Source organism: Maniola jurtina, chromosome 12, assembly GCF_905333055.1.
Source record: "Maniola jurtina chromosome 12, ilManJurt1.1, whole genome shotgun sequence".
In the NCBI taxonomy this organism is placed as follows: Eukaryota; Metazoa; Arthropoda; class Insecta; order Lepidoptera; family Nymphalidae; genus Maniola; species Maniola jurtina.
The window spans coordinates 10,172,112-10,196,465 of NC_060040.1; the positions used below are offsets into that span (position 1 = coordinate 10,172,112).

General features: G+C 35.3%; 1 protein-coding gene across 3 annotated transcripts in view; it reads right to left on the reverse strand.

Annotated features, from left to right (window-relative positions):
* The window catches only part of LOC123870038, a 132,073-nt gene extending 110,287 nt beyond the window's left edge, over positions 1-21,786 (reverse strand). The window contains exons 1-2 of one of the 3 annotated variants that reach the window (XM_045913199.1): positions 21,392-21,786; positions 7,512-8,000 (exon numbers count right to left, since the gene is read on the reverse strand). In XM_045913199.1, the coding sequence (XP_045769155.1) occupies positions 7,512-7,615 (104 nt within the window). In that variant the 5' untranslated portion in view covers positions 7,616-8,000; positions 21,392-21,786. Of the gene's footprint in view, positions 1-7,511; positions 8,001-21,233 lie in introns of all 3 variants that reach the window. The other 2 variants (XM_045913200.1, XM_045913198.1) reach the window with 2 other exon arrangements.
* Between the last annotated feature and the right edge of the window lie 2,568 nt (positions 21,787-24,354).

Sequence of the window (24,354 nt, forward strand, 5' to 3'; positions counted from 1 at the left end):
TTTGTTGCCATTTACGTAAGCAGTTATCTAAGTTAATTTTTAAAAATACGTTCGATAAAGTTTTAAATGGAAACAGATTTTTTTTCCAAAAAATATCAATTCGAATACGTCGTGGAAACGCAAAAAAATAAAAGAAAATAAGTGGAAAATGATTTCATGCTAAAAGAGTCCGTGTTTTCGTGTCGACAATGTTAAATCTATGTAAAACGAGTAATGAAATTGTCGTAAATCGTGGCGACCATTTAGAATAGACGTCAAGAGATTTTCCGGAACTCGACGACAAGGTTTATGTCCCTTACATTGATGAGCGTAAAGTTGAAAAGGTCGCAGGCCTCTTGTAAGTCCCCGGGCGTAATGGCAATCATTGCCCACCTACGACTAATATACCTAAGGGCCTGCACAAACGAGAAACTTGCTACAGCCACACGTGGCCGGCTACTAGCTGTGAACTATACTTTATTAAAGCAGTATAAATAATAATTGATCATCATCATGTTCATAATGATCGACCCGCCACTGAACAACTACTGAGCACCGATCTTCTCTCAGAATGCGAACGAGAACGGTGATAGCTTCGACGTCGACCGCCGAGTTTCTTGCTGGTTCTTCTCGGTAGGAATTGCGTTCCGAACCCATGGAAAATTATTTTGACGATTCAAAAGCACTTGTAAAAATTTACTTGAATAAAAATATATTCTATTCTATATATTATTATATAAATAAATAGTTAAATATTAACTAATTCAATTACGCTGAAAATAAACCTCTATTAAGGATTGTTCCAAGAGCGCAGCGGAGACCAATTCTTAATCTAATCTCAACAATATATAAAATTATTGTCTCTTAATAATGCTCAAATTAGAATCTCATATATTCTTAGCGGAGAAAATGGCAATATATATGCAAATAACATCTATTTAGATGATAAGATATCTACTGTGCTACGCGAAATTCCTTACCACTTAAACTGACAAACAAAAAGCTCACAAAAAGAGTGAGTTGCTTGTTTATTTGAGAACTACAAAACACAAGTGTAAATTAAAAATTTATAACACCCCCGACGATCCAAAGTATTTGAGTTTTCCAAAACATCATTTTCAAATAAATAATTATGTATTTAGGCAACGTCCATCTTAACAGCTTGACATTTGTCTATTGACATAATATTATGAACCTAACGGTTATCTAACCTTCTTTTCTACAAGAAAACTAGAAAAGAGCTGATAACTCTTAAACGGCTGAACCAATTTTTTTAGATTATAGCTAAGAACACTCTCAATCAAGCCACCTTTCAAACAAAAAAACTAAATTAAAATCGGTTCATTCGTTTAGGCGCTACGATGCCACAGACAGATACACAGATACACAGATACACAGACACACAGATACACAGATACACACGTCAAACTTATAACACCCCTCTTTTTAGGTCGGGGGTTAAAAATGAAACAAGACCTCAACCGGCTTTAGGAATGCACTGATAGTTTATTGGTTCATATCCCACGCGTTGGTCTAATAACGTGCCCTATAGTCCTAACATACGAGTAAGTCACCAGTAGAAGTCCAGACTTGTCACGGAGCAGATATCTAGTGTCATCAATAATATATGCATTTTTATCAAATCCACATAGCAATAGGCTTTTTACGCACTACATCCAATCCGAATCCCAGAATTCACGATCCGAGTCCCAGAATTTTCGATCTGAAGCAGTTAGGTACTATTTGTATGAGGGGTTGCATTGCGTAAGTCTAGATCCGAATTTCGTTTTCCGAAGCCGTGAAACGAAATTCAGTTCTAGTATGTCAGTGCGTAAAGAGACTTAACAGTTTCATTCACGCTAATTACTTTGTATGTTAGGTTTAATATTAATTAGGAAATCTTTATTGGTGAAACTCAGTTTATCGCAATGCATTGGAATATGTAGATACTTTCGAATTATTATTTACTAGCGACTAGGAAACTAGATGGGAGAGAGAGGAGACTAGAGGAGGATAATTATTTTTCTTTGAGTGAGGTGCTTAGATCGGCGACAGGTAGGTATCATTTCTGTTTAACATTTTTTAAGATTTTGTGCGTATCACACGTATTACTTTCATGCAATTTCACTCTCACTATCAATACTACTATCGTCAATAAAATATATTTAAATAAATTATAAGTAGGTACTATAACTATTATAATACTTTGATAAGTAGATATTTCAATTAACAGAGCTCTCTCCGTCACTTACTCCATACAATCGTAGTTCCCATTTCATTTGAATATTAAGCAACCAAAGTCCATGAAATTTTACAGACATAGTCTAGAAACTAATATCTGTGTCTGTGGTGTTTTAGATTTTTCTAAAAATATGTAGTTTTAAAATTACAGGGGCTCAAAGATTTGTATTTTTCTTTAAAAAAAGGCCCAACTTTGTGCTCGTTTTTCTAGACAACGAAGCAATTTAATGAAATTTGGAAAAACCACAGACCTAGAAAATTTAATGAATATTATGTAGTAAAAAAATTATCGTTATATATTTTATATTGTTATAATTATGTGGGAACTACGAAAACCAGAAATTACACCCAGAAATCTTGAAAATTTCGTGCTGTCTCGATTTGTACAAGCGGGGTGGTGAAGTGCGGGGGACGACACGTGAAACTGACAGAAACGGACAGTCTAAACACACGGGCCACATTTAGACTGCACCCGACTCCAAACTTGTCGATAGGTCTAACTAAATACATTTCAACTTGCGTTAGACGTATGCGTTACCTACTCAGACGTTGCCTGTAGATAAAAATATGTCTCATGTTTGCTGGCAATAGCGTATGCATCAAACCCTGCAAGTTGCAACTCTCTTGCAACCTATTCCTCACGCAATACGCACAGCTTTAATATTATAATTTTTGACAATGTATACTATATGTAATGCCATATCACAGGTCACTCTCTGATTTATTGCTAACAATTTACTTCCAAATGCAAAGAAATCTAAGTGTGTTGAATTCACACTGCCCAATACCAGGACCTTAAATGACATAAATTCATTGATAAATAATCATATGTTGAAAATAAAGGAGAACCCCGTGTTTCTCGGTATAATGTTAGATGCAAAGCTTCTATGGAACACCCACATATCAACACTTGATGGTAAACTCAGCTCTGCTGCTTACACTGTTAGAAAAATTCGACAGGTACTGACGTGGAAACTGCAAAAATTGTATATTTTGCCTATTTTCACTGTATTATGTCTTACGGACTCTTGCTATGAGATAAAGCGGTAGATATTGAGAAAAAAATGTATTACAGAAAAGGACAGGACGTGCAATTTATAATTTAAAACCGCGCGCTGCCATACAATAAAAATATAAGGAAATAAGTACCTTATCTATTATCTTATAGTAGCTTCTAAATATATTTACAACTAGCTAATGCCCGCAGCTTCGCTCGCGTGGATTTAGGTTTTTAAAAATCCCGATCCTTTCATTTCCCAGAACAAAAGTTGCCTCTCCGTAATAGCCCGTCCCCGGGATGCAACTTGTTTCTGTATCACGTAAGAATATTTAAACGGATTATCCTTTTCAAATCCCGAGGGATCACCAGGATTTAGGAATGCAATTTCTTACAGCATCAGGGTTGAGGTCAACGACAAAGTGTTTACTTGGTATAGATACCTTCAATATCAATTAATAATCGACACTTTTTAAATCCCATTAGCTTTAGTAGTCAGGTCCCCTGCAACATCAGGATTGAGGAGTTGGAATCTAAATTTTTTATTGAACAATGTCGCAAACTTTCTTTATCGATTAAAAAAACTACCCAAAATTACGCAGTTAGGTTACCTGCCAAATTTCATGGTTTTGAGTCAACGGGAAGTACCCTAGAGGTTTTCTTGACACACACGACAGACAGAGAGATAGACAACAAAGTGATCCTATAAGAGTTCCGTTTTTCATTTTGAGGTACGAAACCCTAGAAAACGTAGGAACGGCATTCCGAACCAGTGGTAAATTTTTCTGACCATCCAAAAACACTTTGAAGTTTACCTAAAAGTTTACAGGAATAAAAATTTATCATTGTATTCCATTCCATTTCATTCTATTCCATTCTGTTCAAAGATAAATAGATAATAAAAATATTTGTCACCGAAACAATAATTTACGATACATCGACCAATATCAATTTTACTGATGACAATCTGACTATTACCAAAGTGAACGACTACTATAATATCTATTATATACGACTAACATAATATGTATTATAAATTGTGTGCCGTTTGCATTCTCACTAGGTTCTCATTAAGTTTGTTTTATTTGGTTAAACTTTCTGGCATTTATATTGTTATGACGTTTAATTGGCAAACAGTCTGTTTATTGGCTGAAACTCAAAAATTCAGCCAATCACAACAAAGAAAATATTGTAATAATGATTGATGCAGCTTTCTGTAATTGAAAACAAAATATTTGACATTAACTTGAATGTGACAGTGTTTTCCGAATAGGGTTGCCAGAGGCCCCGTATTTTACTGGTTACCCCGTATGTCAGGATAGAGAAACCGGTAATTATGAAAATAAAATACGGGGCAAATAAAACTAAATATTTTTAGGGTTCCGTAACTCAAAAGCAAAAAGAACTCTTATAGGATCACTTCGTTGTCTATCAGTCTGTCTGTCTTTCCGTCTGTCCGTCTGTCCATCTGTCCTTCTATCCGTCTGTCATGTGTTCATGAACAAATATTAGTATTTTCAATTTTCAAAGTAAGATAACTACATATATCAAGTGGGTTATCATATGAAAGGGCTTTACCTGTTCATTCTAAAACAGATTTTTATTTATTTTTATGCATATTTTTTTTAATGCATAACAGTTTTTGATTTCTCGTGTAAAATGTCGAAAAAAATACCCGAATCGGAACCCTCGGTGCGTGAGTCTGACTCGCACTTGGCTGGCGAAACCGAACACTGACGTTATGTCCAGTAGAAAGAATATTTTCCTTTTGCGGCAATGCGTAGCCGAAACCCACTCGATATTGATCATGGTCGTAGCCAAGGCGGCGGGGCTTGGTTTGAGGATGTTAGCCTTTTTTTATACAAGTTAGCCCGTGACTTTAATCTTTTCTAGTGGTAAGTGATGATGCAGTCTAATTTCTTGGCCGTTAGGGCCATACTAACCATATAACTAGCCATGACCGAAGCCTCCCACCAGACCAGAAATTTAGAAATGGCGACTGCGCCTGGGAAGCCGTCAAAAACCTAAGCCTAAAATAATACTTACACTATTTCTTGCATTTGCTTACCAATTTTTTTTTGGAAATATATCAAACATTTCGCGCTCACTTCACTCGCGCTTTGAATTTGTATTACTTGGTGTAAGCCCCGCAATTTCGTTTGCATGAATTTAGAGTTTTAAAAATTCCGTGGGGGATTTTCCGGGCTAAAAAGTTTATGTCTGGGATGCAAGTTACCTCTGAATAGTAAGTACCAAAATTTTGGTAAAGAAGATGGGCCGTGAAAGGGTAACAAATAGATAGGCAAATAGATATACTGTCGTATTTGTAATATTAGTATGGATAGGGAGCTTTAAAAATAAAATCTTGCTATGGCTAAACTCGTTTCCCTTTCACTTTAATTCTTTCTGTAATTGAACCAAAAACACTTACGCTCACTGCGCTCGCGCTTTTTTATTGTTGTATTTTATCTCACTGTCAAATTGAAAGGCGAAATTCCACTAACCAGGTAATTAGCCCATAAAGTTGAGCGAATGTTATTTTCCTCATGACAGGATTCAGTTCCGGCCCTGATAAAACCTCTCCCGAAATCGATTCCTGGCTACGGCCATAGTATTGATACTGTGAAGGTGGAATTACAAGTTAAATGTAAATTTAAGTTAAAATGCAAAGATTGTATGCATGAAATGTATAACATTTTGCTTTACAAAACTAGAGTTTTTAAAAGCTATTTAAATAAATAAATCTTTTATTTAAAATCACATTGCAAACACAGTTCACCAATCAAGACACGGCAACATACAGAGAAAAAATACAAAACTTACAAATAAACTGAAATATCTAAATAGGCTTTCCATGCATTTCAGAGAGAACCACCGCCTATTTCTTCAAATACTTCAAATTTTTAAATTTCTTCAAATCTAAACCCCGTATTTTTGATGGTGGTAGCGTGTAAATCAAAAAGAGGCAGGTGGCAACCCTACTTGCCACATGACATTACAGAATGAAAAATTGTTTTCATTACTCGGTAAGCCTACTGCCATAGTTTCACAGAAAGTGTGACGGTAGTTGTGACCTCTGATTGGTCGACTCTCTTTCACTATTTGCTAAAATTGATGATTGCAACAACAATTTTTTCTTTTTTGTAATCAAAAACAGAACACGGACGTCATACAGGTTGACTAATTGCAATCATTTCTGACCGGCTAACATTGTTCCGCTAGTGGCTCAAACTCACTGTCCCAGCAAGAACATGGTAAATTCAGCCAATCACAGCAATTAGAATTGGTTATCACAAATGCACCGATCTAGGAACCGAGAATACACGAACCAGGGCAGATAGAGATGAGAACAATAATATCATACGTAGGAAATCGACGGGGGATCGTTGACAATGATCCTCTTAAATGAAAAGCTCACAAATGTTACTTGACAGTTATGTAATTGATTCAAATCTGCATTAAAATGACACTTGAATGATTGACTACTGTATTCTAACTGAAAGTAGTAAGTGTTTACTTAACGAATTACGTCTTAAATAAATATTAAATACTTTGTCTGACACTTCTTACGTAATATTTGTGCAGTATTGCCGATAATGTATATTTTATGTAACCATTTATTTTGTTGTAGGTAGTATGCATTTTTTAATAATGTTAATAATACGGTCTATACAGTAAACAAAATATTGTGTACTATGATCTCTTTGTATTATACATTCTGAACTGTAAACGACAGATTGGTATGATATACCTACCTAATATTTTGATTGGCAAATTAACTAATACCTAATAAATCATAATAAATACAAGGCAAGATTGCAATAGAATAATCTGCAAAACCTATTTATTAATATTAGATGATTTAGAATAGATAGAGTACTATAATTTACAAAAAAAAAACCCGACTTCAATCAATAACACTAAAAAGAAAAAATAATTTAATTAATTACTAATTTAATTTTATTATGCATGTACATTGTACAAGAATTAATGTAGGTAGTTTATGTATATCAACATTTTTTGGAGCCGGTGCCAACTAGCCGCACGAACCGTCTACTCCTCATGTTTGTGACTTTACATTGGCACCTCATTGGTCTGTTACCAAAAGCAGGCACGCACCATATGCCGAAAGCTGCTTGGTGCAGTGGTGCGCCCAATCGTTTTTAGAACATGCTTTATGATAAAATTGCGTTTGTGTTAGTACTATGAACTAATCTATTAGGTATTAGCTATTAGGTAATCAACCTATTCCTCACTTAGACTGAAAAATATATATTTAAAAAAAAGTACTCACGTGTATACAGTTAGTATCATCCAGCACTGCAGTCGCGCGCCGGGAAGCCACGTGACGTAGCGACCAGTCAGCGCGCAGTCGATACAAGGTGCAATATAAAGCATACCACCACGGTGGCCCTTGAGAACACGCTAACCTAGCTTTTACACGTATTTTCCTATTGGTAACTAACTAACTAACTCGCTCTCGTAACTGACTAGCTTACTTTACTCGCGTTAGAATTTAAGTTAATTTTTTATCAGATAAGGCCAAATATTGTCAAAAGTTTCTTAATTTACTACTTCATTTACTTGTCTAAGCACCGGCTATCGGCTGCCGAGCTCAAGTCAATCTGCTTCGCGTAGTTAAATATCGAGGTCACTCCGCTAAGAGCACACCCCAGCATCTTCGTTTTATGGCGTTGTTAAAATGAAAATTTGCGTAAAAAAATATGCCGATTATTGCACCCTCTGCGTCGTTACGTCCGACTGCGACATTTCAGAATCGCACCTGAAACAATAAAAAAATTATTACGTTAAATCCTTGATCATCATTGAAGAGCTTCAAGTGAGAGTTGTCCATTGGGTGTTTAAAATATCAGTCGAATTGAGTCGAATTTTAGTGGACATTTAGTAGAAAATTATTATTTTTATGCTGATTTTACTATACAGAAAAAGAAAATCAATTTTATCGTCAAACGATACCAAGCACGTCTAAGGCGGTTAAGCGAGACCTCTTATGCTAAAATCATAAATAAATCACACCTTCACACGAGCCCCAGCCCCTTTGTTTAAACGCTACCAGGACATTATAAAAACCTTTATTTTTCTCTCGAGTCGAACACGAAAAAAAACCAGCGGTCGAAGATTGTGCAAGATCACAACAGAAAATCATTAAACAATGCCTCTGCCAGGAATTGAGGTGTTTATTATATCGGTCCACGTTCGTTCCGAGTCATGCTGCAAAAACTTACCTGCCCAGGTAAATTCGGAAGGTTTTTTTGCACTCCCGGGAACTTATTATGCGGGATTTATGTCACTTTTTGTTGCGTCCAAGCTAATTATTGTTATCTACTACTCGCTTGACCAAAGCATTTTCTATAGAGCAATAATAGGCCACTAATTCTCATGACACCTTCGAAGTCAAGGCGTCAATGGCTCGGATGCTGAATGCTATTGTGTGCTCACACAAAGCCACCCGCAATTCCTACTGTGCTTAAACGTTTTTATTATCAGCTTTGTGGATGTCTCATTCACTCGCACACCTTTATGATTTTAGCATAATTTCTCGCCACTAATTAACTTCTCTTTTTCGTTTTAGCGCTTGATTGCCATATCGCTGACTCATTCAATCGGTGCCCTAATGGACTAACAAAGGGATTGCAAATTAAATTTCGTGGCGCGTATCGGCAGGCGGCAAAGGAAAAAAGTAACAATAAAATTTCGAATTTAGAACAGCAATCCGGGCGCGGGTCTTATTATTTTAGCCAACAAAGTAGAAAACCATTTACAATAAATCATTTTGAATGCTTTCTTGGTTCCCATGCGTCGAGCGGGCGACGCAAAGGGTGATTTCTGTCTGAGTGTACATAAATAAAGGTGAAGGTTTTGTACGGATCTCAGGTACACGCGGTTCAGAGTTAGCATGTAGAACAATGAAATACGGGATACGACAGTCACAGATCAGCTGCTGACAGTGGAACTTTGATTTTATCAAAATATTATGTACTTAGTCAAAAATTGTGTACTTTATCAAAAATATTGGTGAAATATTTATGCGGAATACTTCGTGCATAAGAATAATAACTAGGTGTTTTATATACTAAAAGCTTTTTGTGCGAATATTAAACAAAATCGATTTATTGATTTTTGAGGTAATCGGTTAAATACATACGGTTCGTATACAAAAGCTCTTTTTTTTTAAGTCATTTAATATTAATAAAATGTAGAGGTACGCTCAAGCCACTTCCATTGACACCTATGCCCGAAATTTATACTTGCGGTGTTCAGACCACACGTAAAATGGCGTACTGTTTGCCAAGCGATTAGACGCAAGGCGGTCTACGTCTCCCATTGCACTTGATGAAAAACCTGGCTCATTTAAATTTTACTGCCGACGCTATTTGGATAACACACGTGCGATTGTATCGACGCAGCACTATTTCTTGCGTTGGAAAGTATTGTTTTCTGGCGTTGAGAATGGAAACCGATATTTATATAAACAACTACACTCTTATTTACAGCTAGAAGGTATAGGTAATTATTATCGATGGTAATTTTATTACATACTTAGTGTAAACGTCTAATTGCGTAATGCATGCATTGCAAAATTACGTTTACACGTGCAATTGATAGTGAAATTAATATCGTGAAAAGCGTGAAACTAATTTCGTGCCACTTATTTCGTAATGTGAATTCTGTCGCACATTTTAGCTAAAATCGTTTTCCAGGGCAGCACTTAGCATCGTGTATTAGACCTTCCTGCTAAAATATTCCAATTCTACAGTAAGATGTTGCCTCGGCATAGAATAGATTGCTGTGGCGTAAAACAACCTTTACTATAAGTATAACATGTCTTAACTATACAGAAATATTTTACCTCCTTATGTTTACAAAATAGGTAGAGTAAACAAATCGTATTTAACGATTTTGATTGCATTTGAAAACCTTGCAAAAGATCGTGATTCCGCTGCAATCGTCATAATATAAACACGTTTTGTTATTCAATAAATTTAAAAATGCCTTTAAAATACTTCTCTATCCTATTGAAAGTAGAGCCTTATCTTTTATTAATAAAGTTCAATTTCAAATGGTTTTTTTTATTCACTTGACCTAATAATTACTAGAATGCGAATAAAACGGCTGTTTGGAATGAAAGCAAAACAGTTCAAAATAAACACACGAGTTTCTTTCATTGGTTTTTAGTTTGTTTTGCTAGATATTCATAAATGTTATTCTATGCCAATACATACTTTAGTATTTATTTTATTGTTATTGATAGAAATCTGTATTAGGTATCCATAGTAGGTACCAAATAGATTATCTCTACCTACCAACCACAAAAAGATCGTAATCCACTCTTAAAATTTTAACTACATTTTTCTTTTTATGATTAGTAGAACCCTCAGATATCGATTTTCAATAAATTCGCCCCAATAGCACAGTGATTCAAAATGGTGACCATTTTAAAATTTTGGATTGAATCCATAAACTTCGGCACTAGATGTACAAAAATGGAAGACCAGAAAACAAATAATACGTCAAGAAAAAGTTTGAGGAGAAAAGTTGAATAAAATAACAACCGTCTATACCAGCAGCTAAAGCCGCGGGCTTAGATGTCGTCATATCCGTTATAATTACTTCCGTCACATACTTACCGATAATTTTCATAAAATCACATCAATGTTCTACTAACTTAGGTACTACAGGGATAAAGAACTTTCACCTCAATAAATGTCAATACCTCACTGGATATAAAAATACAGAAGGTGTCAACAATAGTTTATTGAACCCAAAACAATTTTTCATCACTTAACTCGACTATCAAAGCCACCTTTTCTAAGGATACACAAAATCAATCAACGACATCCTCGCACAAAGAATCCAGTCATCTTCTGTCGAAAACAACTTTTATTTCCGTAAAAATATCCCAAACATAAATCACAACTTTCCCAACTGACATTTTATTTTGAAACTGCGAAAAGTTAGCGCGTATGTATGGTTTGTACCTAGGAATAGTGTCTACAAAGAAGCAGATATATCGAAGTCGAAAAGTTAGTCTGTAAATGCATATTATGGTGCAACGATCGCGGTGTACTACATGCGGACAATTTAACCTGAAATATTTATGATTTTTAGTCGTTTCTACTACTTTTATAGACCATTAGGAGTTTAGTATGTGAGAAAAATGGTAAAAGCTTGGAGTATCGTAGCTTCGCTTTGCTTTACAATCTTTTAACTAAGGAGAAATGTTCGAACATTTACCTACATTGTTTATTCGAAATGTTTGATTTTAAGAGTTTTAACCCCAGACCATAGGGAACAAACCTACTTACTTTAACTTTGTTTGAATTTAAAACAAAGTTAACGACATTTATCTGTCTCATACAATAACAAGTCTTTAAACTGAATTAAACACTTTTTCATTATCTTGATCAACTCCTAGGAACGTATTTTTTTTTAATCAGAAACAAGTTAGCCCTTGACTACAATCGCACCTGGTAGGTACTAAATGATGATGCAGTCTAAGATGGAAGCGGGCTAACCTGGAACCTGAAAACTGAAAGCGAGCATCGTACCGGAACGCTAAATCGCTTGGCGGTACGTTTTTGTCAGTAGGGTGGTAACTAGCCACAGCCGAAGCCTCACACCTGACAATGATACATTTTTCGGTACCAAAAACATAAAGGCTTTAATTTAAAAAAAAAATTGGCTTAACTGCTAATATTGGATCACTTAAAGTGAAGAGAGTCCTTATTTATTATCAACAAATATACCTACCTCATAAAAATAGAACGACTTATGTATAAACAGTGGTCCAATAGGTATAATTGAAATAAACGCCTATAAAATGAAAGTGCCCACATATTATATCGAGAATAGGTAGGTACAATAGGCTACACTGTAACCAAAATCATCCAAGATTGTATACTTAATACGCTCGTCGCTCATAGCAGTTAGGAATTTAATAGAGTGCTGAGTGAAGTATAAAATTATTAATGTTAGTACAGCATTATGCTGAATAATGCCTTACAGAATGCCGCGAACTAACTGCGGAATTATGTGCGAAAATTCCCGACTAGAAGGATGAAAATAATGGGAGGTATTGTGCCGCTACCATACTGAATTATCTTTTGACAAAAACGGGCATGTGAAAGACAGACTGTAGAGGCTTGATTACGTAAAAATAAGTTCTAATTAAAAAGTTTAAAAATACGACTGCCCTGCCAAAAATAATTTTTTTCACATTTGAAGATGGGACCATACTGTCGCCATTTAATTTTTTTCAAAAAATTTATAGCTAGTGTCAGGATTTTATTGATACCCCATACATCCAAATCCGTTCCGGTATTTAGAAGTTATGGTGGAATAAAGAAACATACATAAGCATTCATACATGAAAATATTACATTCCTATTTTGGGGCAGTCGTCGCAGAGAAGAGAACCTTCTCCTCTCTCCTTTGAATAAAGATACCATAAAAGCCAATCACATCAATTTAGACTGAAGCAATGACTGATGCAACTTTTTCGTATTCGACCATCGATCGGCTGAACCTTGCCGTATTACAATTATAATCACAATCACCTCTTAATCACCTTTGATTTTTCTTCGAAGTAACATGTTAAATAGAAGCGAGAAATTACTAGTAGGTACACTATGATGGCATTATAATGTCATGTAATAATCGTACATAGCTTTTTGCAAAAATATTCCATCAACTTATTACTTTAAAGTCAAAAGGTTAACATTGCAAAGTTGATTTGAGTATTATTATAAGTTGCGGTTTGTCGCTCAATCCAATGAATTTACTATTTTATAGACTATTTTATTTACGGACGGACGGACAGACAGACAGGCAGAGGGACAGACAGACTAACAGACAGACAAATAGACAGACACGCAGACAGATCCTATAAGGGTTTCATTTTCTTTTGAAGTACAGAACCCTAAAAACATGCCTATCAGTAGATCGGTATATGCGTATTAAACGCAATTTTATAGAAATTCCAGTGGTAACCTGAGACCTATAAAACGTGACATGCAATATTTGCAGATGTAGCATTACATGAATGACTTTGTTTACAAGTAATTTGATCTAGATATTTACAGGTTTTTGTTATAACAGAACATGCTCCGCAATGCATCGATACAACATAGTTTAACATAGGTACTTAATGCGCGACCTTAAGAAAGGATGCGAAAAAAAAGATTTTTATTAATTTCAAGACCCAAAGTAAAGGTGGATAGAATGCGTGAAAGAGGATATGTGTGTATAAAGTTGAAAACTACAAGTGTAAATTAAAAATTTAAAACACTCCCAACAAGTGAAGGAACTAGAAAAGAGCTGATAACTTTCAAACGGCTGAACCGATTTTCTTGAATTATAGCTAAGAACACTCATGATCAAGCCACCTTTCAATCAAAAAAACTAATTTAAAATCGGTTTATTAGTTTAGGAGCTACGATGCCACAGACAGATACACAAACACACAGATACACACGTCAAACTTATAACACCCCTCTTTTTGGGTTGGGGTTTAAGAGGGCTCTCTCCGTCACTCGCTTCTACTCGCTTCATACAATCGTAGTTCCAATTTCATTTGAATATTAAGCAACCAAAGTCCATGAAATTTTGCAGACATATTCTAGAAACTAATATCTATGTCTGTGGTTTTCCAGATTTCTGTTAAAATATTCGGTTTCAAAGTTACGCGGTCTTAAAAATTTACATACAAATCTTTGAGCCCCTGTAATTTTAAAACTACATATTTTTAGAAAAATCTAAAACACCACAGACACAGATATTAGTTTCTAGAATATGTCTGCAAAATTTCATGGACTTTGGTTGCTTAATATTCAAATGAAATTGGAACTACGATTGTATGAAGCGAGTGGAAGCAAGTGACGGAGAGAGCCCTGTTAAAAAGGGGTGGAAAATACGTTGGCGTGTGACAGAAGTGAGTGGAGTGAAAAAGATGTTGTACCGACCCCACATAGCGTACAAGAAGAAAAAGGAGATTCATTTCAAATTGGTCAAAGGAAAATTATTAAGTGTCAAGCTAGAATTTTACAGTCAGGTACAGGTTGCAAATGTGATCGGCCTCTTTCGTCGAACAAATTGCCGTTGCATCGTTTTCAAAAATATGTATACTAGATGTTGTATTTAGATTTTTTAAAAATCCCGTGAAAACTCTTTGATTTTCCGGGCCAAAAGGCTGCCTATGTCAGTTTTTGGGTTACAAGCTACCTCTGTACCTTTCATAAATATAATTGATAGGCCTTTTTGAATCCCGTGGGAACTCTTTGATTTTCCGGGATAAAAAGGTGCCTCTCCGCGATGTAAGCTAACACTGTACCACATCAAAATCGGTTTAACTGTTGGGCTGTGAAAAGTTAGCAGACAGACAGACAGACACACTTGCGCATTTATAATATTAAGTATGGATGTGCTACGCAAGAATGTTTGCGTTCAGGTACCTAAAAGTTACAAAGTTTCAGTTCGCAGTCTCCGTGGCGACAATCGCGAAATCCCCGCGAGTCAATAACACCATTTCGCGGGATATATGGGGGTGAAATTTTAAACTCCATTTTAAAGCAGCGATCCTAAATTTATAGTAGTGTTATTTACGTAGGTACCTACCTATACGTGCTCTTCGGGGTTAGCGGATACTGAACTCGATTTATAATGATGTAAATTATGGCTTATTTAAGAAAGTAGGTAGGTACCTAGGTATTTTTCGGTAAACATAATATTGGTCTTTAACTTTTAGTAGAGCATCCTTATTTTACTGTAGTGGTCCCCATAAATTAAAGGAAAATTGTACTTATAAGAATTAAAAATACTCATTACATACGTTAAAAACAAAAATCCTTTTTTTTATTTGTAATCGTTGCACAAATGAAAACCGTTGATTAAAAAAATAAAATTAGGTCTAGATATGGACCTATAAAAATAAATTTCATTATAATCATCATCGTCAACCAATAGATGTCCACTGCGGAAAATAGGTCACTGGTAGGGATTTTCATACCACACGCCACGGTCTCGGGCCGCCTGAATCCAGAGGCTCCTTGCGACTCGTTTGATGTCGTCTGTCAACATAACAGGGCTCTCTCCGTCACTCGCTTCATACAATCGTAGTTCCAATTTCATTTGAATATTAAGCAACCTAAGTCCATTAAATTTTGCGGACATATTCTGGAAACTAATATCTGTGTCTGTGGTGTTTTAGATTTTTCTAAAAATATGTAGTTTTAAAATTACAGGGGCTCAAAGATTTGTATGTAAATTTTTAAGACCGCGTAACTTTGAAACCGAATATTTTAACAGAAATCTGGAAAACCACAGACATAGCTATTAGTTTCTAGAATATGTCTGCAAAATTTCATGGACTTTGGTTGCTTAATATTCAAATGAAATTGGAACTACGATTGTATGAAACGAGTGACGGAGAGAGCCCTCTTAAGAGGGCTTTCTGGTGTGCTTTCTGGTGCAAGATTGCCATTCTAACTCCTATGCACCTTGCCCATTGCCACTTCAGCTTCGCAAGCTTTTGAAGTATACTCGTATGTCAATTAATATGGTTCTCCTACGGATCTCTCCACTTTTTAACCCCCAACCCAAAAAGGAGGGGTGTTATAAGTTTGACGTGTGTATCTATGTATCAGTGTATTTGTCTGTAGCATCGTAGCTCCTAAACTAATGAACCGATTTTAATTTAATTTTTTTTTGTTTGAAAGGTGGCTTCGATCGAGAGTGTTCTTAGCTATAATCCAAGAAAATCGGTTCAGCCGTTTGAAAGTTATCAGCTCTTTTCTAGTAACCTTCACTTGTCGGGGGTGTTATAAATTTTTAATTTACACTTGTAACTAGATCTCGTAGAGAAACTTCAAGTATAGCTCTCTCCATCGCCCACTCTTATGAGCGAGCGTGATGACTCTGAGCGTTCTTATGAGGCCCATCGTTAGCGATCATGTCTCGGATCCATATCACAGTCCATATGCCTAACACTGTCAACACGCACTATTCGTAGACTTTGGTCTTCAAGCACTGAGGAATTTTGGACGAGAAGACATCTTATAGCTTCCCGAATGCTACCTAGCCGAGTAGGATATTATCTTACAAACATAGTAAATATTTTGCTTTATACAATTTACCTTAGAGATAGATTTCTAAGTTATCTTACAGTAAGGCTGTAGAAAAGCTGTATATTTTTAAGTGTTTTGTATTGAATACGCCTATCTCAGGCTAAGGAAAGCCTATTTGTTTTCAGACCTAAATGTTATTCGTATTACAAATAAGTTCTTTAGTAAACATGGGGCCTAGTTCGGCAACATCGTTTTATATACAAAATTGAATTCTTACGTAAGCCAGCCGGCAGGCAATATTGCTTGGGTAAAGGAAAATGTACCATTTCACCGCATAGCAATTCATACAGTACGGCAATTTTATTTGGAAAGAAGCATGGCAGAGGTTTAGAAAACGTGCGCCGCGGGCGCGGTTTAAAGTCGTTTGGTTTGTGAGGTTTTACATCTCTAGAATACTGTACGTCTTTGATACAATCATATAAGCAGTAAAGACACATAACTACTTGAAAATTATTGGCAATAAAGGAAAACCGAAATAAAATCGCCGAGACTAATGGTATTTTGCTAAATAAAAAAACCTCATGGCAATTTTCCTACGTACGCAACGCATTTTCAGTATCTACTTGGAATGCGTGCTGATAACATCATATCTGCATTAAGTACTTTGAAGTTTGAATTTTCGTGAATTCCAAAGTATGAAAAGTACGATATTATGTCCATTCAGCTCTAATAAATAGGTAACTTTAAATCCAAATATTGTCTAATATGAAATCAACAGAAAAAGTGTCCAACAGAGAACCAAATAGCAGAACAAAGAAAATTAAGTGCAAAAATACAGTCTGCATCAACCAACTTTAAACTTTATACACTGCTTAAAAGGCACAAGCCAAGCCAAGCAAAGACTTTTTACCATAATATATATATGTAAATGTTTAAACATACAAAATTATTCAAATATTGTTAAAAATCATTATCACCTAAACGACAAATAAACTTACAATTATTATGGGTATGAGAAATTTTCTCGGATGTTCTTTGACGTTCATTAGCTCATCTAGTGTATGAAAATGTATTCAAGTTAGGCCCCGCTATCCTTTACCCAACTGTATGGTTGCTAAACAGTGACACTACTATCAATTTCCAAGTCGCTTTATCAGCTGATCTTTAATAACTTGTGAGTATCTACGAGCATTCCAGTCAAAAAAAAAACATCTAAAGCTATGAATAAAATATTACGGTGCCTGCCGATATTCTTAGTCATGGAAAATCAAATTTTTGCCACATAAAGTTCTTTCGGTTAAGCCTAGAAAATTTGATGAGTTCGTGATAGTTATTTTAAATTTTTAATTTAATTAAAAATGTTTTAAGCACAGCACGTGCGGTTTAAATAAGAATTTAATAAGCAGGTTAAATAACGAATACATTGTAACTAGATGATATGCCCGTGGCTTGGACCGCGTGATTTTGTGGCACAAAATCACGCGTAGCCTATATCCGTCCCCAGCAAGCTACGAGTATCTCTGATCCAAATTTTGACGCACTCATTTACACGTATGGACTTTTAAAGATCCCGTGGAAACTTTTGATTTTCCGAGAGAAAATCTAGCCTATGTCCCCGTGATACGAGCAATCTTTGTACCAAATTTCGTCAAAATCATTTAAACGGATGGGCTGCGAAAAATTAGCAGACAGACTGACACTGCTTTTAAAATATTTTGTAATATAATAAGAGCTGCCCTGACTGGGCCTTATGTTTATGCTTGAATTAAATGTTGGAAACTAGCATATTATACACTAGAGGATGCCCGCGACTTCGTCCGCTTGGATTTAGTTTTTTATCGAACTTGTGGGAACGTGATTTTCTGGGATAAAAAGTTTCCTATGTCAATTACAGGGACATACGAGTAAGCTACCTCGATGATGATAGTGATGATATTTTATTAACCCCCGACCCAAAAAGAGGGGTGTTATAAGTTTGACGTGTGTATCTGTGTATCTTGTCTGTGGCATCGTAGCTCCTAAACTAATGAACCGATTTTAATTTAGTTTTTTTTTTGTTTGAAAGGTGGCTTGATCGAGAGTGTTCTTAGCTATAATCCAAGAAAATCGGTTCAGCCGCTTGTCAGCTCTTTTCTAGTAACTGTAACCTTCATTTGTCGGGGGCGTTATTAATTTTTAATTTACACTTGTTACTTTTCATAATCGCCTTAGTAAACCCTTAGCTAGCAACCACCTCAGTCATATGAATTCGGATTAAACTCAGAAAAGGTTTGTAGTGCTGCGGTTTCAAAAATTTCTTTTATTGAAGAAAACTCATGTCAAAAGATTTTCCTATCTCCACTTACGACTTACGTAGTAGTGTAAGTTAAAATACTTCATCGGCGCCCCTTTGGCTTCAGTTCAAAATAAACTTTCCTACCGTTCCGTAATTGTACCTACTCGTATGTCGCAGTTATTGCTCAAGTTTTCAGTTTTAACTTGATTGTGTTCATTTAGTAATTAAATAACTTTACGAATATTGTTTTTATTTCTGATAGTTAGTATAATTAATTATATTTCTCAGGTGGTATAAATAGTTTAGTAAGTAGATAGGGAGTAGAGTTTATTTAGGAAATAAGAAATTGATAACAATATTCTATGATATTAAAACTTAAAAATTTGCACCCTAACGTCTTGTGCTCGCCTGTTGACTTATATGTATTTTCATTTGCTTTAAAAAGTAGTTTTTATAGAAGAAAATTGCTCCCATTAGGCTGTTTCGTCGAGAATTAATTACTCTTACCTCACATTATATTAATAAGAAAAATATTAATAAAAAAATTGTTTCATGTGAGAATTTTTCTGTGTGTTCTTGATAACATAGAATACGTTAAGCCGTCGGTCTAGGCACGGTAATATTATCTATACAGTATTCTAACTCGGCCGTTTCTTTGAAATAAATACCTACAGCTGCGCGGTACGTAAACATGCGATAGGGCTGCCCGCCTACAGCAGTTTAATTACACTTGCCTACTTTGTGTTTCCATCTAGTTTTGTGATTGTAAATATACTCTTTTTATATAAACAAATAAAATACTTTGTGAATTGCATAGGAAATGTTCAATAAAAATGCGTGTTGTTTTTTGATTGGTAGATTTAATTAAAAAACCATGTTTATGATTGAATAACAAATCGGTCTTATGATTTGAGACCGAAAAATATTTGCGCCTCGACTGAGACGTAGGAAATTAAACGAACGTTACGAATTATTAAATTTTAAAGGTTAAAAAATCCGCATCCCTATAAAGCTTTTAATCAAAAATTGTTTTGGGGAACATGGGCAAGATAGAGAAAAAGAAATAAATATCTTTTACTTGGTTATAGACACCTGCAGCTACTTTACAATTTATATATTTGGTTTTAAATGAAGTTCGCAACATTTTCTCCATTTTTTGTATATATTCCACAAAATCATCGCTGGGTACAATCAAAAAAGTTTGCGAATTAATCTTAATGTAGTCCCGGTACCTTAAATACCGACATTCTGAGCTGAAATTGTGGCTTCTTTGATCGGGTTTCACATACAACGAAAAAATCGCGCGGTTATTGTTAGAAAAACAAAACACCGCCCGTTCGTCACTGCGGCACAATCGCGACTGTCTGCATGTCGAGCGCCTGCCGACATCGAGGTGCGTAGGTATAGCTCGCGTTTCGTCCGTTTGTATGAAGTTGGAATACTGTACATACCATTACCGTGGTCTAGGTGTCTGCTTACGGAATAATAGGTATGTAGTTACATATTCTTTAATTACTTCTTTTAGAAAAATTCAATAAGTAAAAAAGGGTATAGTTATGCTTAAAAATTGTTTAATTATTGAAAGTTAAAGATTTAATAATAAAAGAGTTTAATTTTGAATTAAATATGCTCCCTAGTCTCTACCTACCTAGTAGGGTTACCAGCCATACCTAGTAAGGTTTCTTGTAAAAGATAAAGCACATTAAATATCATGTAAATGATATCTACGTACCCAATCAACTTAGTAGGTACAACTTAGATTTTAATACAAACCCTCATCAAATCAAAGAAACACAAATTTTAAAAACTAAGCATTCAAATCCATACTCTATACTAATATACTGACTTACTATTATTTACCTATTCAGTCTTAATATTATAAATATGAAAGTATGTCTGTCTGTCTGTCTATCTCAGCCTGACAGGCTGTCTACCTGCTACCTACCTTTTCACGGTTTCTTCACTATCCGTTTAACCAATTTTGATAAACTTCGTACAGATTTTTGGACACAGGCTATTTTTTTTTAAAGAAAATCAAAGATTTCCCATGGGATTTTAAAAACCTAAATCCACGCGGGCAAACTCGCAGACATTATCTAGTTTTATATAAATTACACTTTATTCGACGGAAAAATATTGTCTGTGTCTACATACTTAAACGGTAGTTTCGTAAACCGCTAATTCGGCTACTATAATAAAGATTCGGTAAATAAGCACAAAGTAAGTCCATTTATAGTGCATTTAGTAATTTGGTACAGTAAATTTGATATAGCTTGGCAAACATACATACGTTTAATATATTTACTTCAGTTTTTATATACAAATTATATCATAAATTAATCGAGGTATCACCGCGCGTTCGGCCGCAATTATATTTTCCAAGTCGTCAGAAACCCGTTAATACGGAATGATAGCATTTGTCGAAGGAAATTAATGAACTCCTGATTGATTACGCGGAATTATTCAGTACTTAAGTAACTTGATAAGTTGATACTAAGTAAATTGATTTAATTTATTTACACAACTATAACTTATAACTACTACGAAGATTTTCCTTATAATCAACGAGAACAAACTTAAAATATATAATAGTAGTCTATCATTAAGAATAAATTACATCTAAAAAGATAAAATAAAATGGCATAAAGTGGCAACCAACCAAAAATTCCGGAGCGAAAAAAATCCAAAATAAAATTGGGCACAAATCAAAAAATCACACTTCACATCAACATAATGTTTCGGTAACACGGTACACAAATCAAAAAATCTCAGAAGCGGTAAGCAAAACACTTTACAGACACAAACACTCAACTTTACCCGTTTGCCGCCGACTGCAACTATAAAAATGTTCGCGTAAAAGTTCGAAGGAAAAATTGTTAGGGGGAAAATTCGCGATCTCTCGCACTGAGTTTCGCGCCGCGTCGCGAGTCTGGAATGCGAATGAGGAATTTTCGGCTATGATGGGGAGGATGTGCGCATAGCTGTGGCTTAGATGAGACTGTGGCGAGGTATTATGTGCCGTGTTCGCACTGTGAGGCCGGAGCCGACTTTCGCCCCGACCGGTCGCCCTACAGCTCCGTCGACCGGTGACGCATCCAGGAACATTGTTAATTCACCACTTTTATTAACACTATGACAATTTTACAGGTTGATTTTCACACCCGGAAAACAGGATATCTTAAGCATCAATTCATTCTGCTTGCCGGTTTTTACGCCGTTTTTCGAAAAGTGGCTTTACCTATAACTTAAAATTTAAAAACCCCCGACACAAAAACCTCTATAAGAAAACTGGAAAAGAGCTGATAACTTTCAAACGGTTGAACCGATTTTCTTCGATAATACCTAAGAACACTCTCGATCGAGCCACTTTTCAAACAAACTAAATTAAAATCGGTCCATTCGTTTAGGAGCTACGATGCCACAGACAGATACACAGATACAGACGTCAAACTTATAACACTCCTCTTTTTGGTCGGGGGTTAAAAATGTTCAAGTTGGATCGTACGAATAAAGTTTTTTTAATTTGCCTAAACTTATATTCACTTTAAAATAAATAAACTAAGTAAAACTTAGAGACCGCATTTGAACGTAGAGTAAGTGTTTGTTCAGTTCCACACTCGACACAGTACTACGCAAGGGGTTGCCTACGTAGCAATAAATGCATATTACTTATTGTTGAGGTAGGAATTTTTGCACGCTCGCACGACCATTGTTCTGGTGTGAAATTAAATAGGCATTTATTGTTATGTAGATCATTCGTTTTTTGCTCGGAAATGCATTGTCACTGTTAGGGATAACCTGAAGGGATGAATAGGTACCTATTTATGGGTGAATTTTTGGTAGAGTGGCAATTAAGTACAATAACATCTTTACCAATATAAATTATATCTATTTATTTAATAAAGATGGCCTTAAACTTGACAGTCATTAGGGGTATAAACTTAATCATTTTCTAAACCTAAGACATAGAGCTGAGATTGTTGATTTACCAGAAACCTGAGCGATCTCCCGGCTACACATTTGGCATACTTACTTAGCGTTTTTAACTGAATTCTTTGACTGAAACCAGTCTATACTTAAAGTAAGTACTTATCTTATAATTATGTAGGTACACTTTTTTAATCCAACTGAGAGCTAACCAAAACATATAATTTGCGAGGCAAATAGTCTTCTTTAACAAAAACGTCATTATAAAAAAATCAATCTTTCTTTGTCATAACTACTATTTTAAATAATAAGCAGGTTTACTTTAGATACGTTTACAATAACCTAAATTTAAATTATTGAAATTATTAATATCATTTTACAACGTATTGGCATTCATTTTCTATTAAAACTGAATCATCAATTATTTATTTTATAGTTGACGAATTTCCTTGTTATTGCTACAGAATTAGATACTTTATATTTAACCTTATTTCAATAAAATTCATGAATTAATACGTAGAATATCAAGTTATTCATACGAATAAGTAGGAAAATTCAATTGAACCGTGTTATTTATGAATTTACATGACAACCTTGCTGGTTAAGTACCTTACAATAGAAAAGCGAGACCCTTATAGAATCACTTTGTTGTCCTTCTGTCTGTTAGTTTGTCACTCTGCATGTCTGTTCATCTGTCTACGTGTCAAAGCCCTTTCTCTCAAAACGATTTGAGTAATTAAGTTAAAAATAATGGATAGGTTCTAAGGTCAATGGCCTCTAATTTTTGTTTTAAGTTTTTTTAATTTGAAGGTTTTAGTTTACTCAATAAGAAGTTACAGCTATTTAATGCGTATTTTCATACAAAATGTCGCGTCGTCGAAGCTTCTCTTTGCACTAACGTACAAATCTTGAAAGGCACAAAGAAAGGTTTTGTGGCAAATAAAGAGAGAAGTCTAAAAAATATTCATTTTAATTAATATAATAATTGGTATGAGTTTTTATCAAACTTTTTTTTTACAAAACTTGGCCTTAAACACGGCATATTTGTCGAACCCACTTGCCACATGTTAAAAATTATCATGACTTAATCCAAGGACTTAACTATACAATTCTAGACGCAACAGGCATTTCAGTGTTCCGTGCCTGATATTTCTCCGGTCGTGTTGGATTACTGTCCTATCAGACTATGAGAGTGCACCTGTTTGCTCACACACTTGTGGGCAGTTGACTAGTCTTTGTCGTGTTGGTTGCCGTGGTTGAATTTCGTCAGGACAACAGCATTCAGATAAACTCATTGTAAAGGTTGATACAAAATGTAAACTATGAAAGCTAGTATCAGTCGTCGGTGTTGGTAACCTAGTTCGCAACAAACAAGGATCTGTAGTAAGCCACAGGATGTGACTGCGTTCGCAACTCGCAGGAACTGCTAACAATGTTTGTCGCAGTGTTGTTTGTCAGTTATCTACGTGCTGTAAACACACAGAGGTGTTCATAGTATACCTATTTATAGTTGTTTTTAGTAAAATTACACGCATCCGTACGTAGCAGAAATTCCCTGGACACGTACGAAGCGATTTGCTTCCTCGTTTCTAATCCAAACCGCTAGGATATGGGTACCTTCAAGTCAAGAGTGAATAGGCAACTTCTAGGCAAGCGCGTTCCATCTTGGGCTGCATCATTACTTGCTAGCAGGTTTGATTGGAGCCAAGCGCTAGTTTGTAAATATTAAAAAAAAAATAGATCCGCCCTACAGTGAAGAGGACGTGTCTCACAAATCCTCATCATCATTATCTTCAACCCATCGTAAACCACTACGCACTATGGCGCACAGGTCTCATTTCTGAATATGAGGA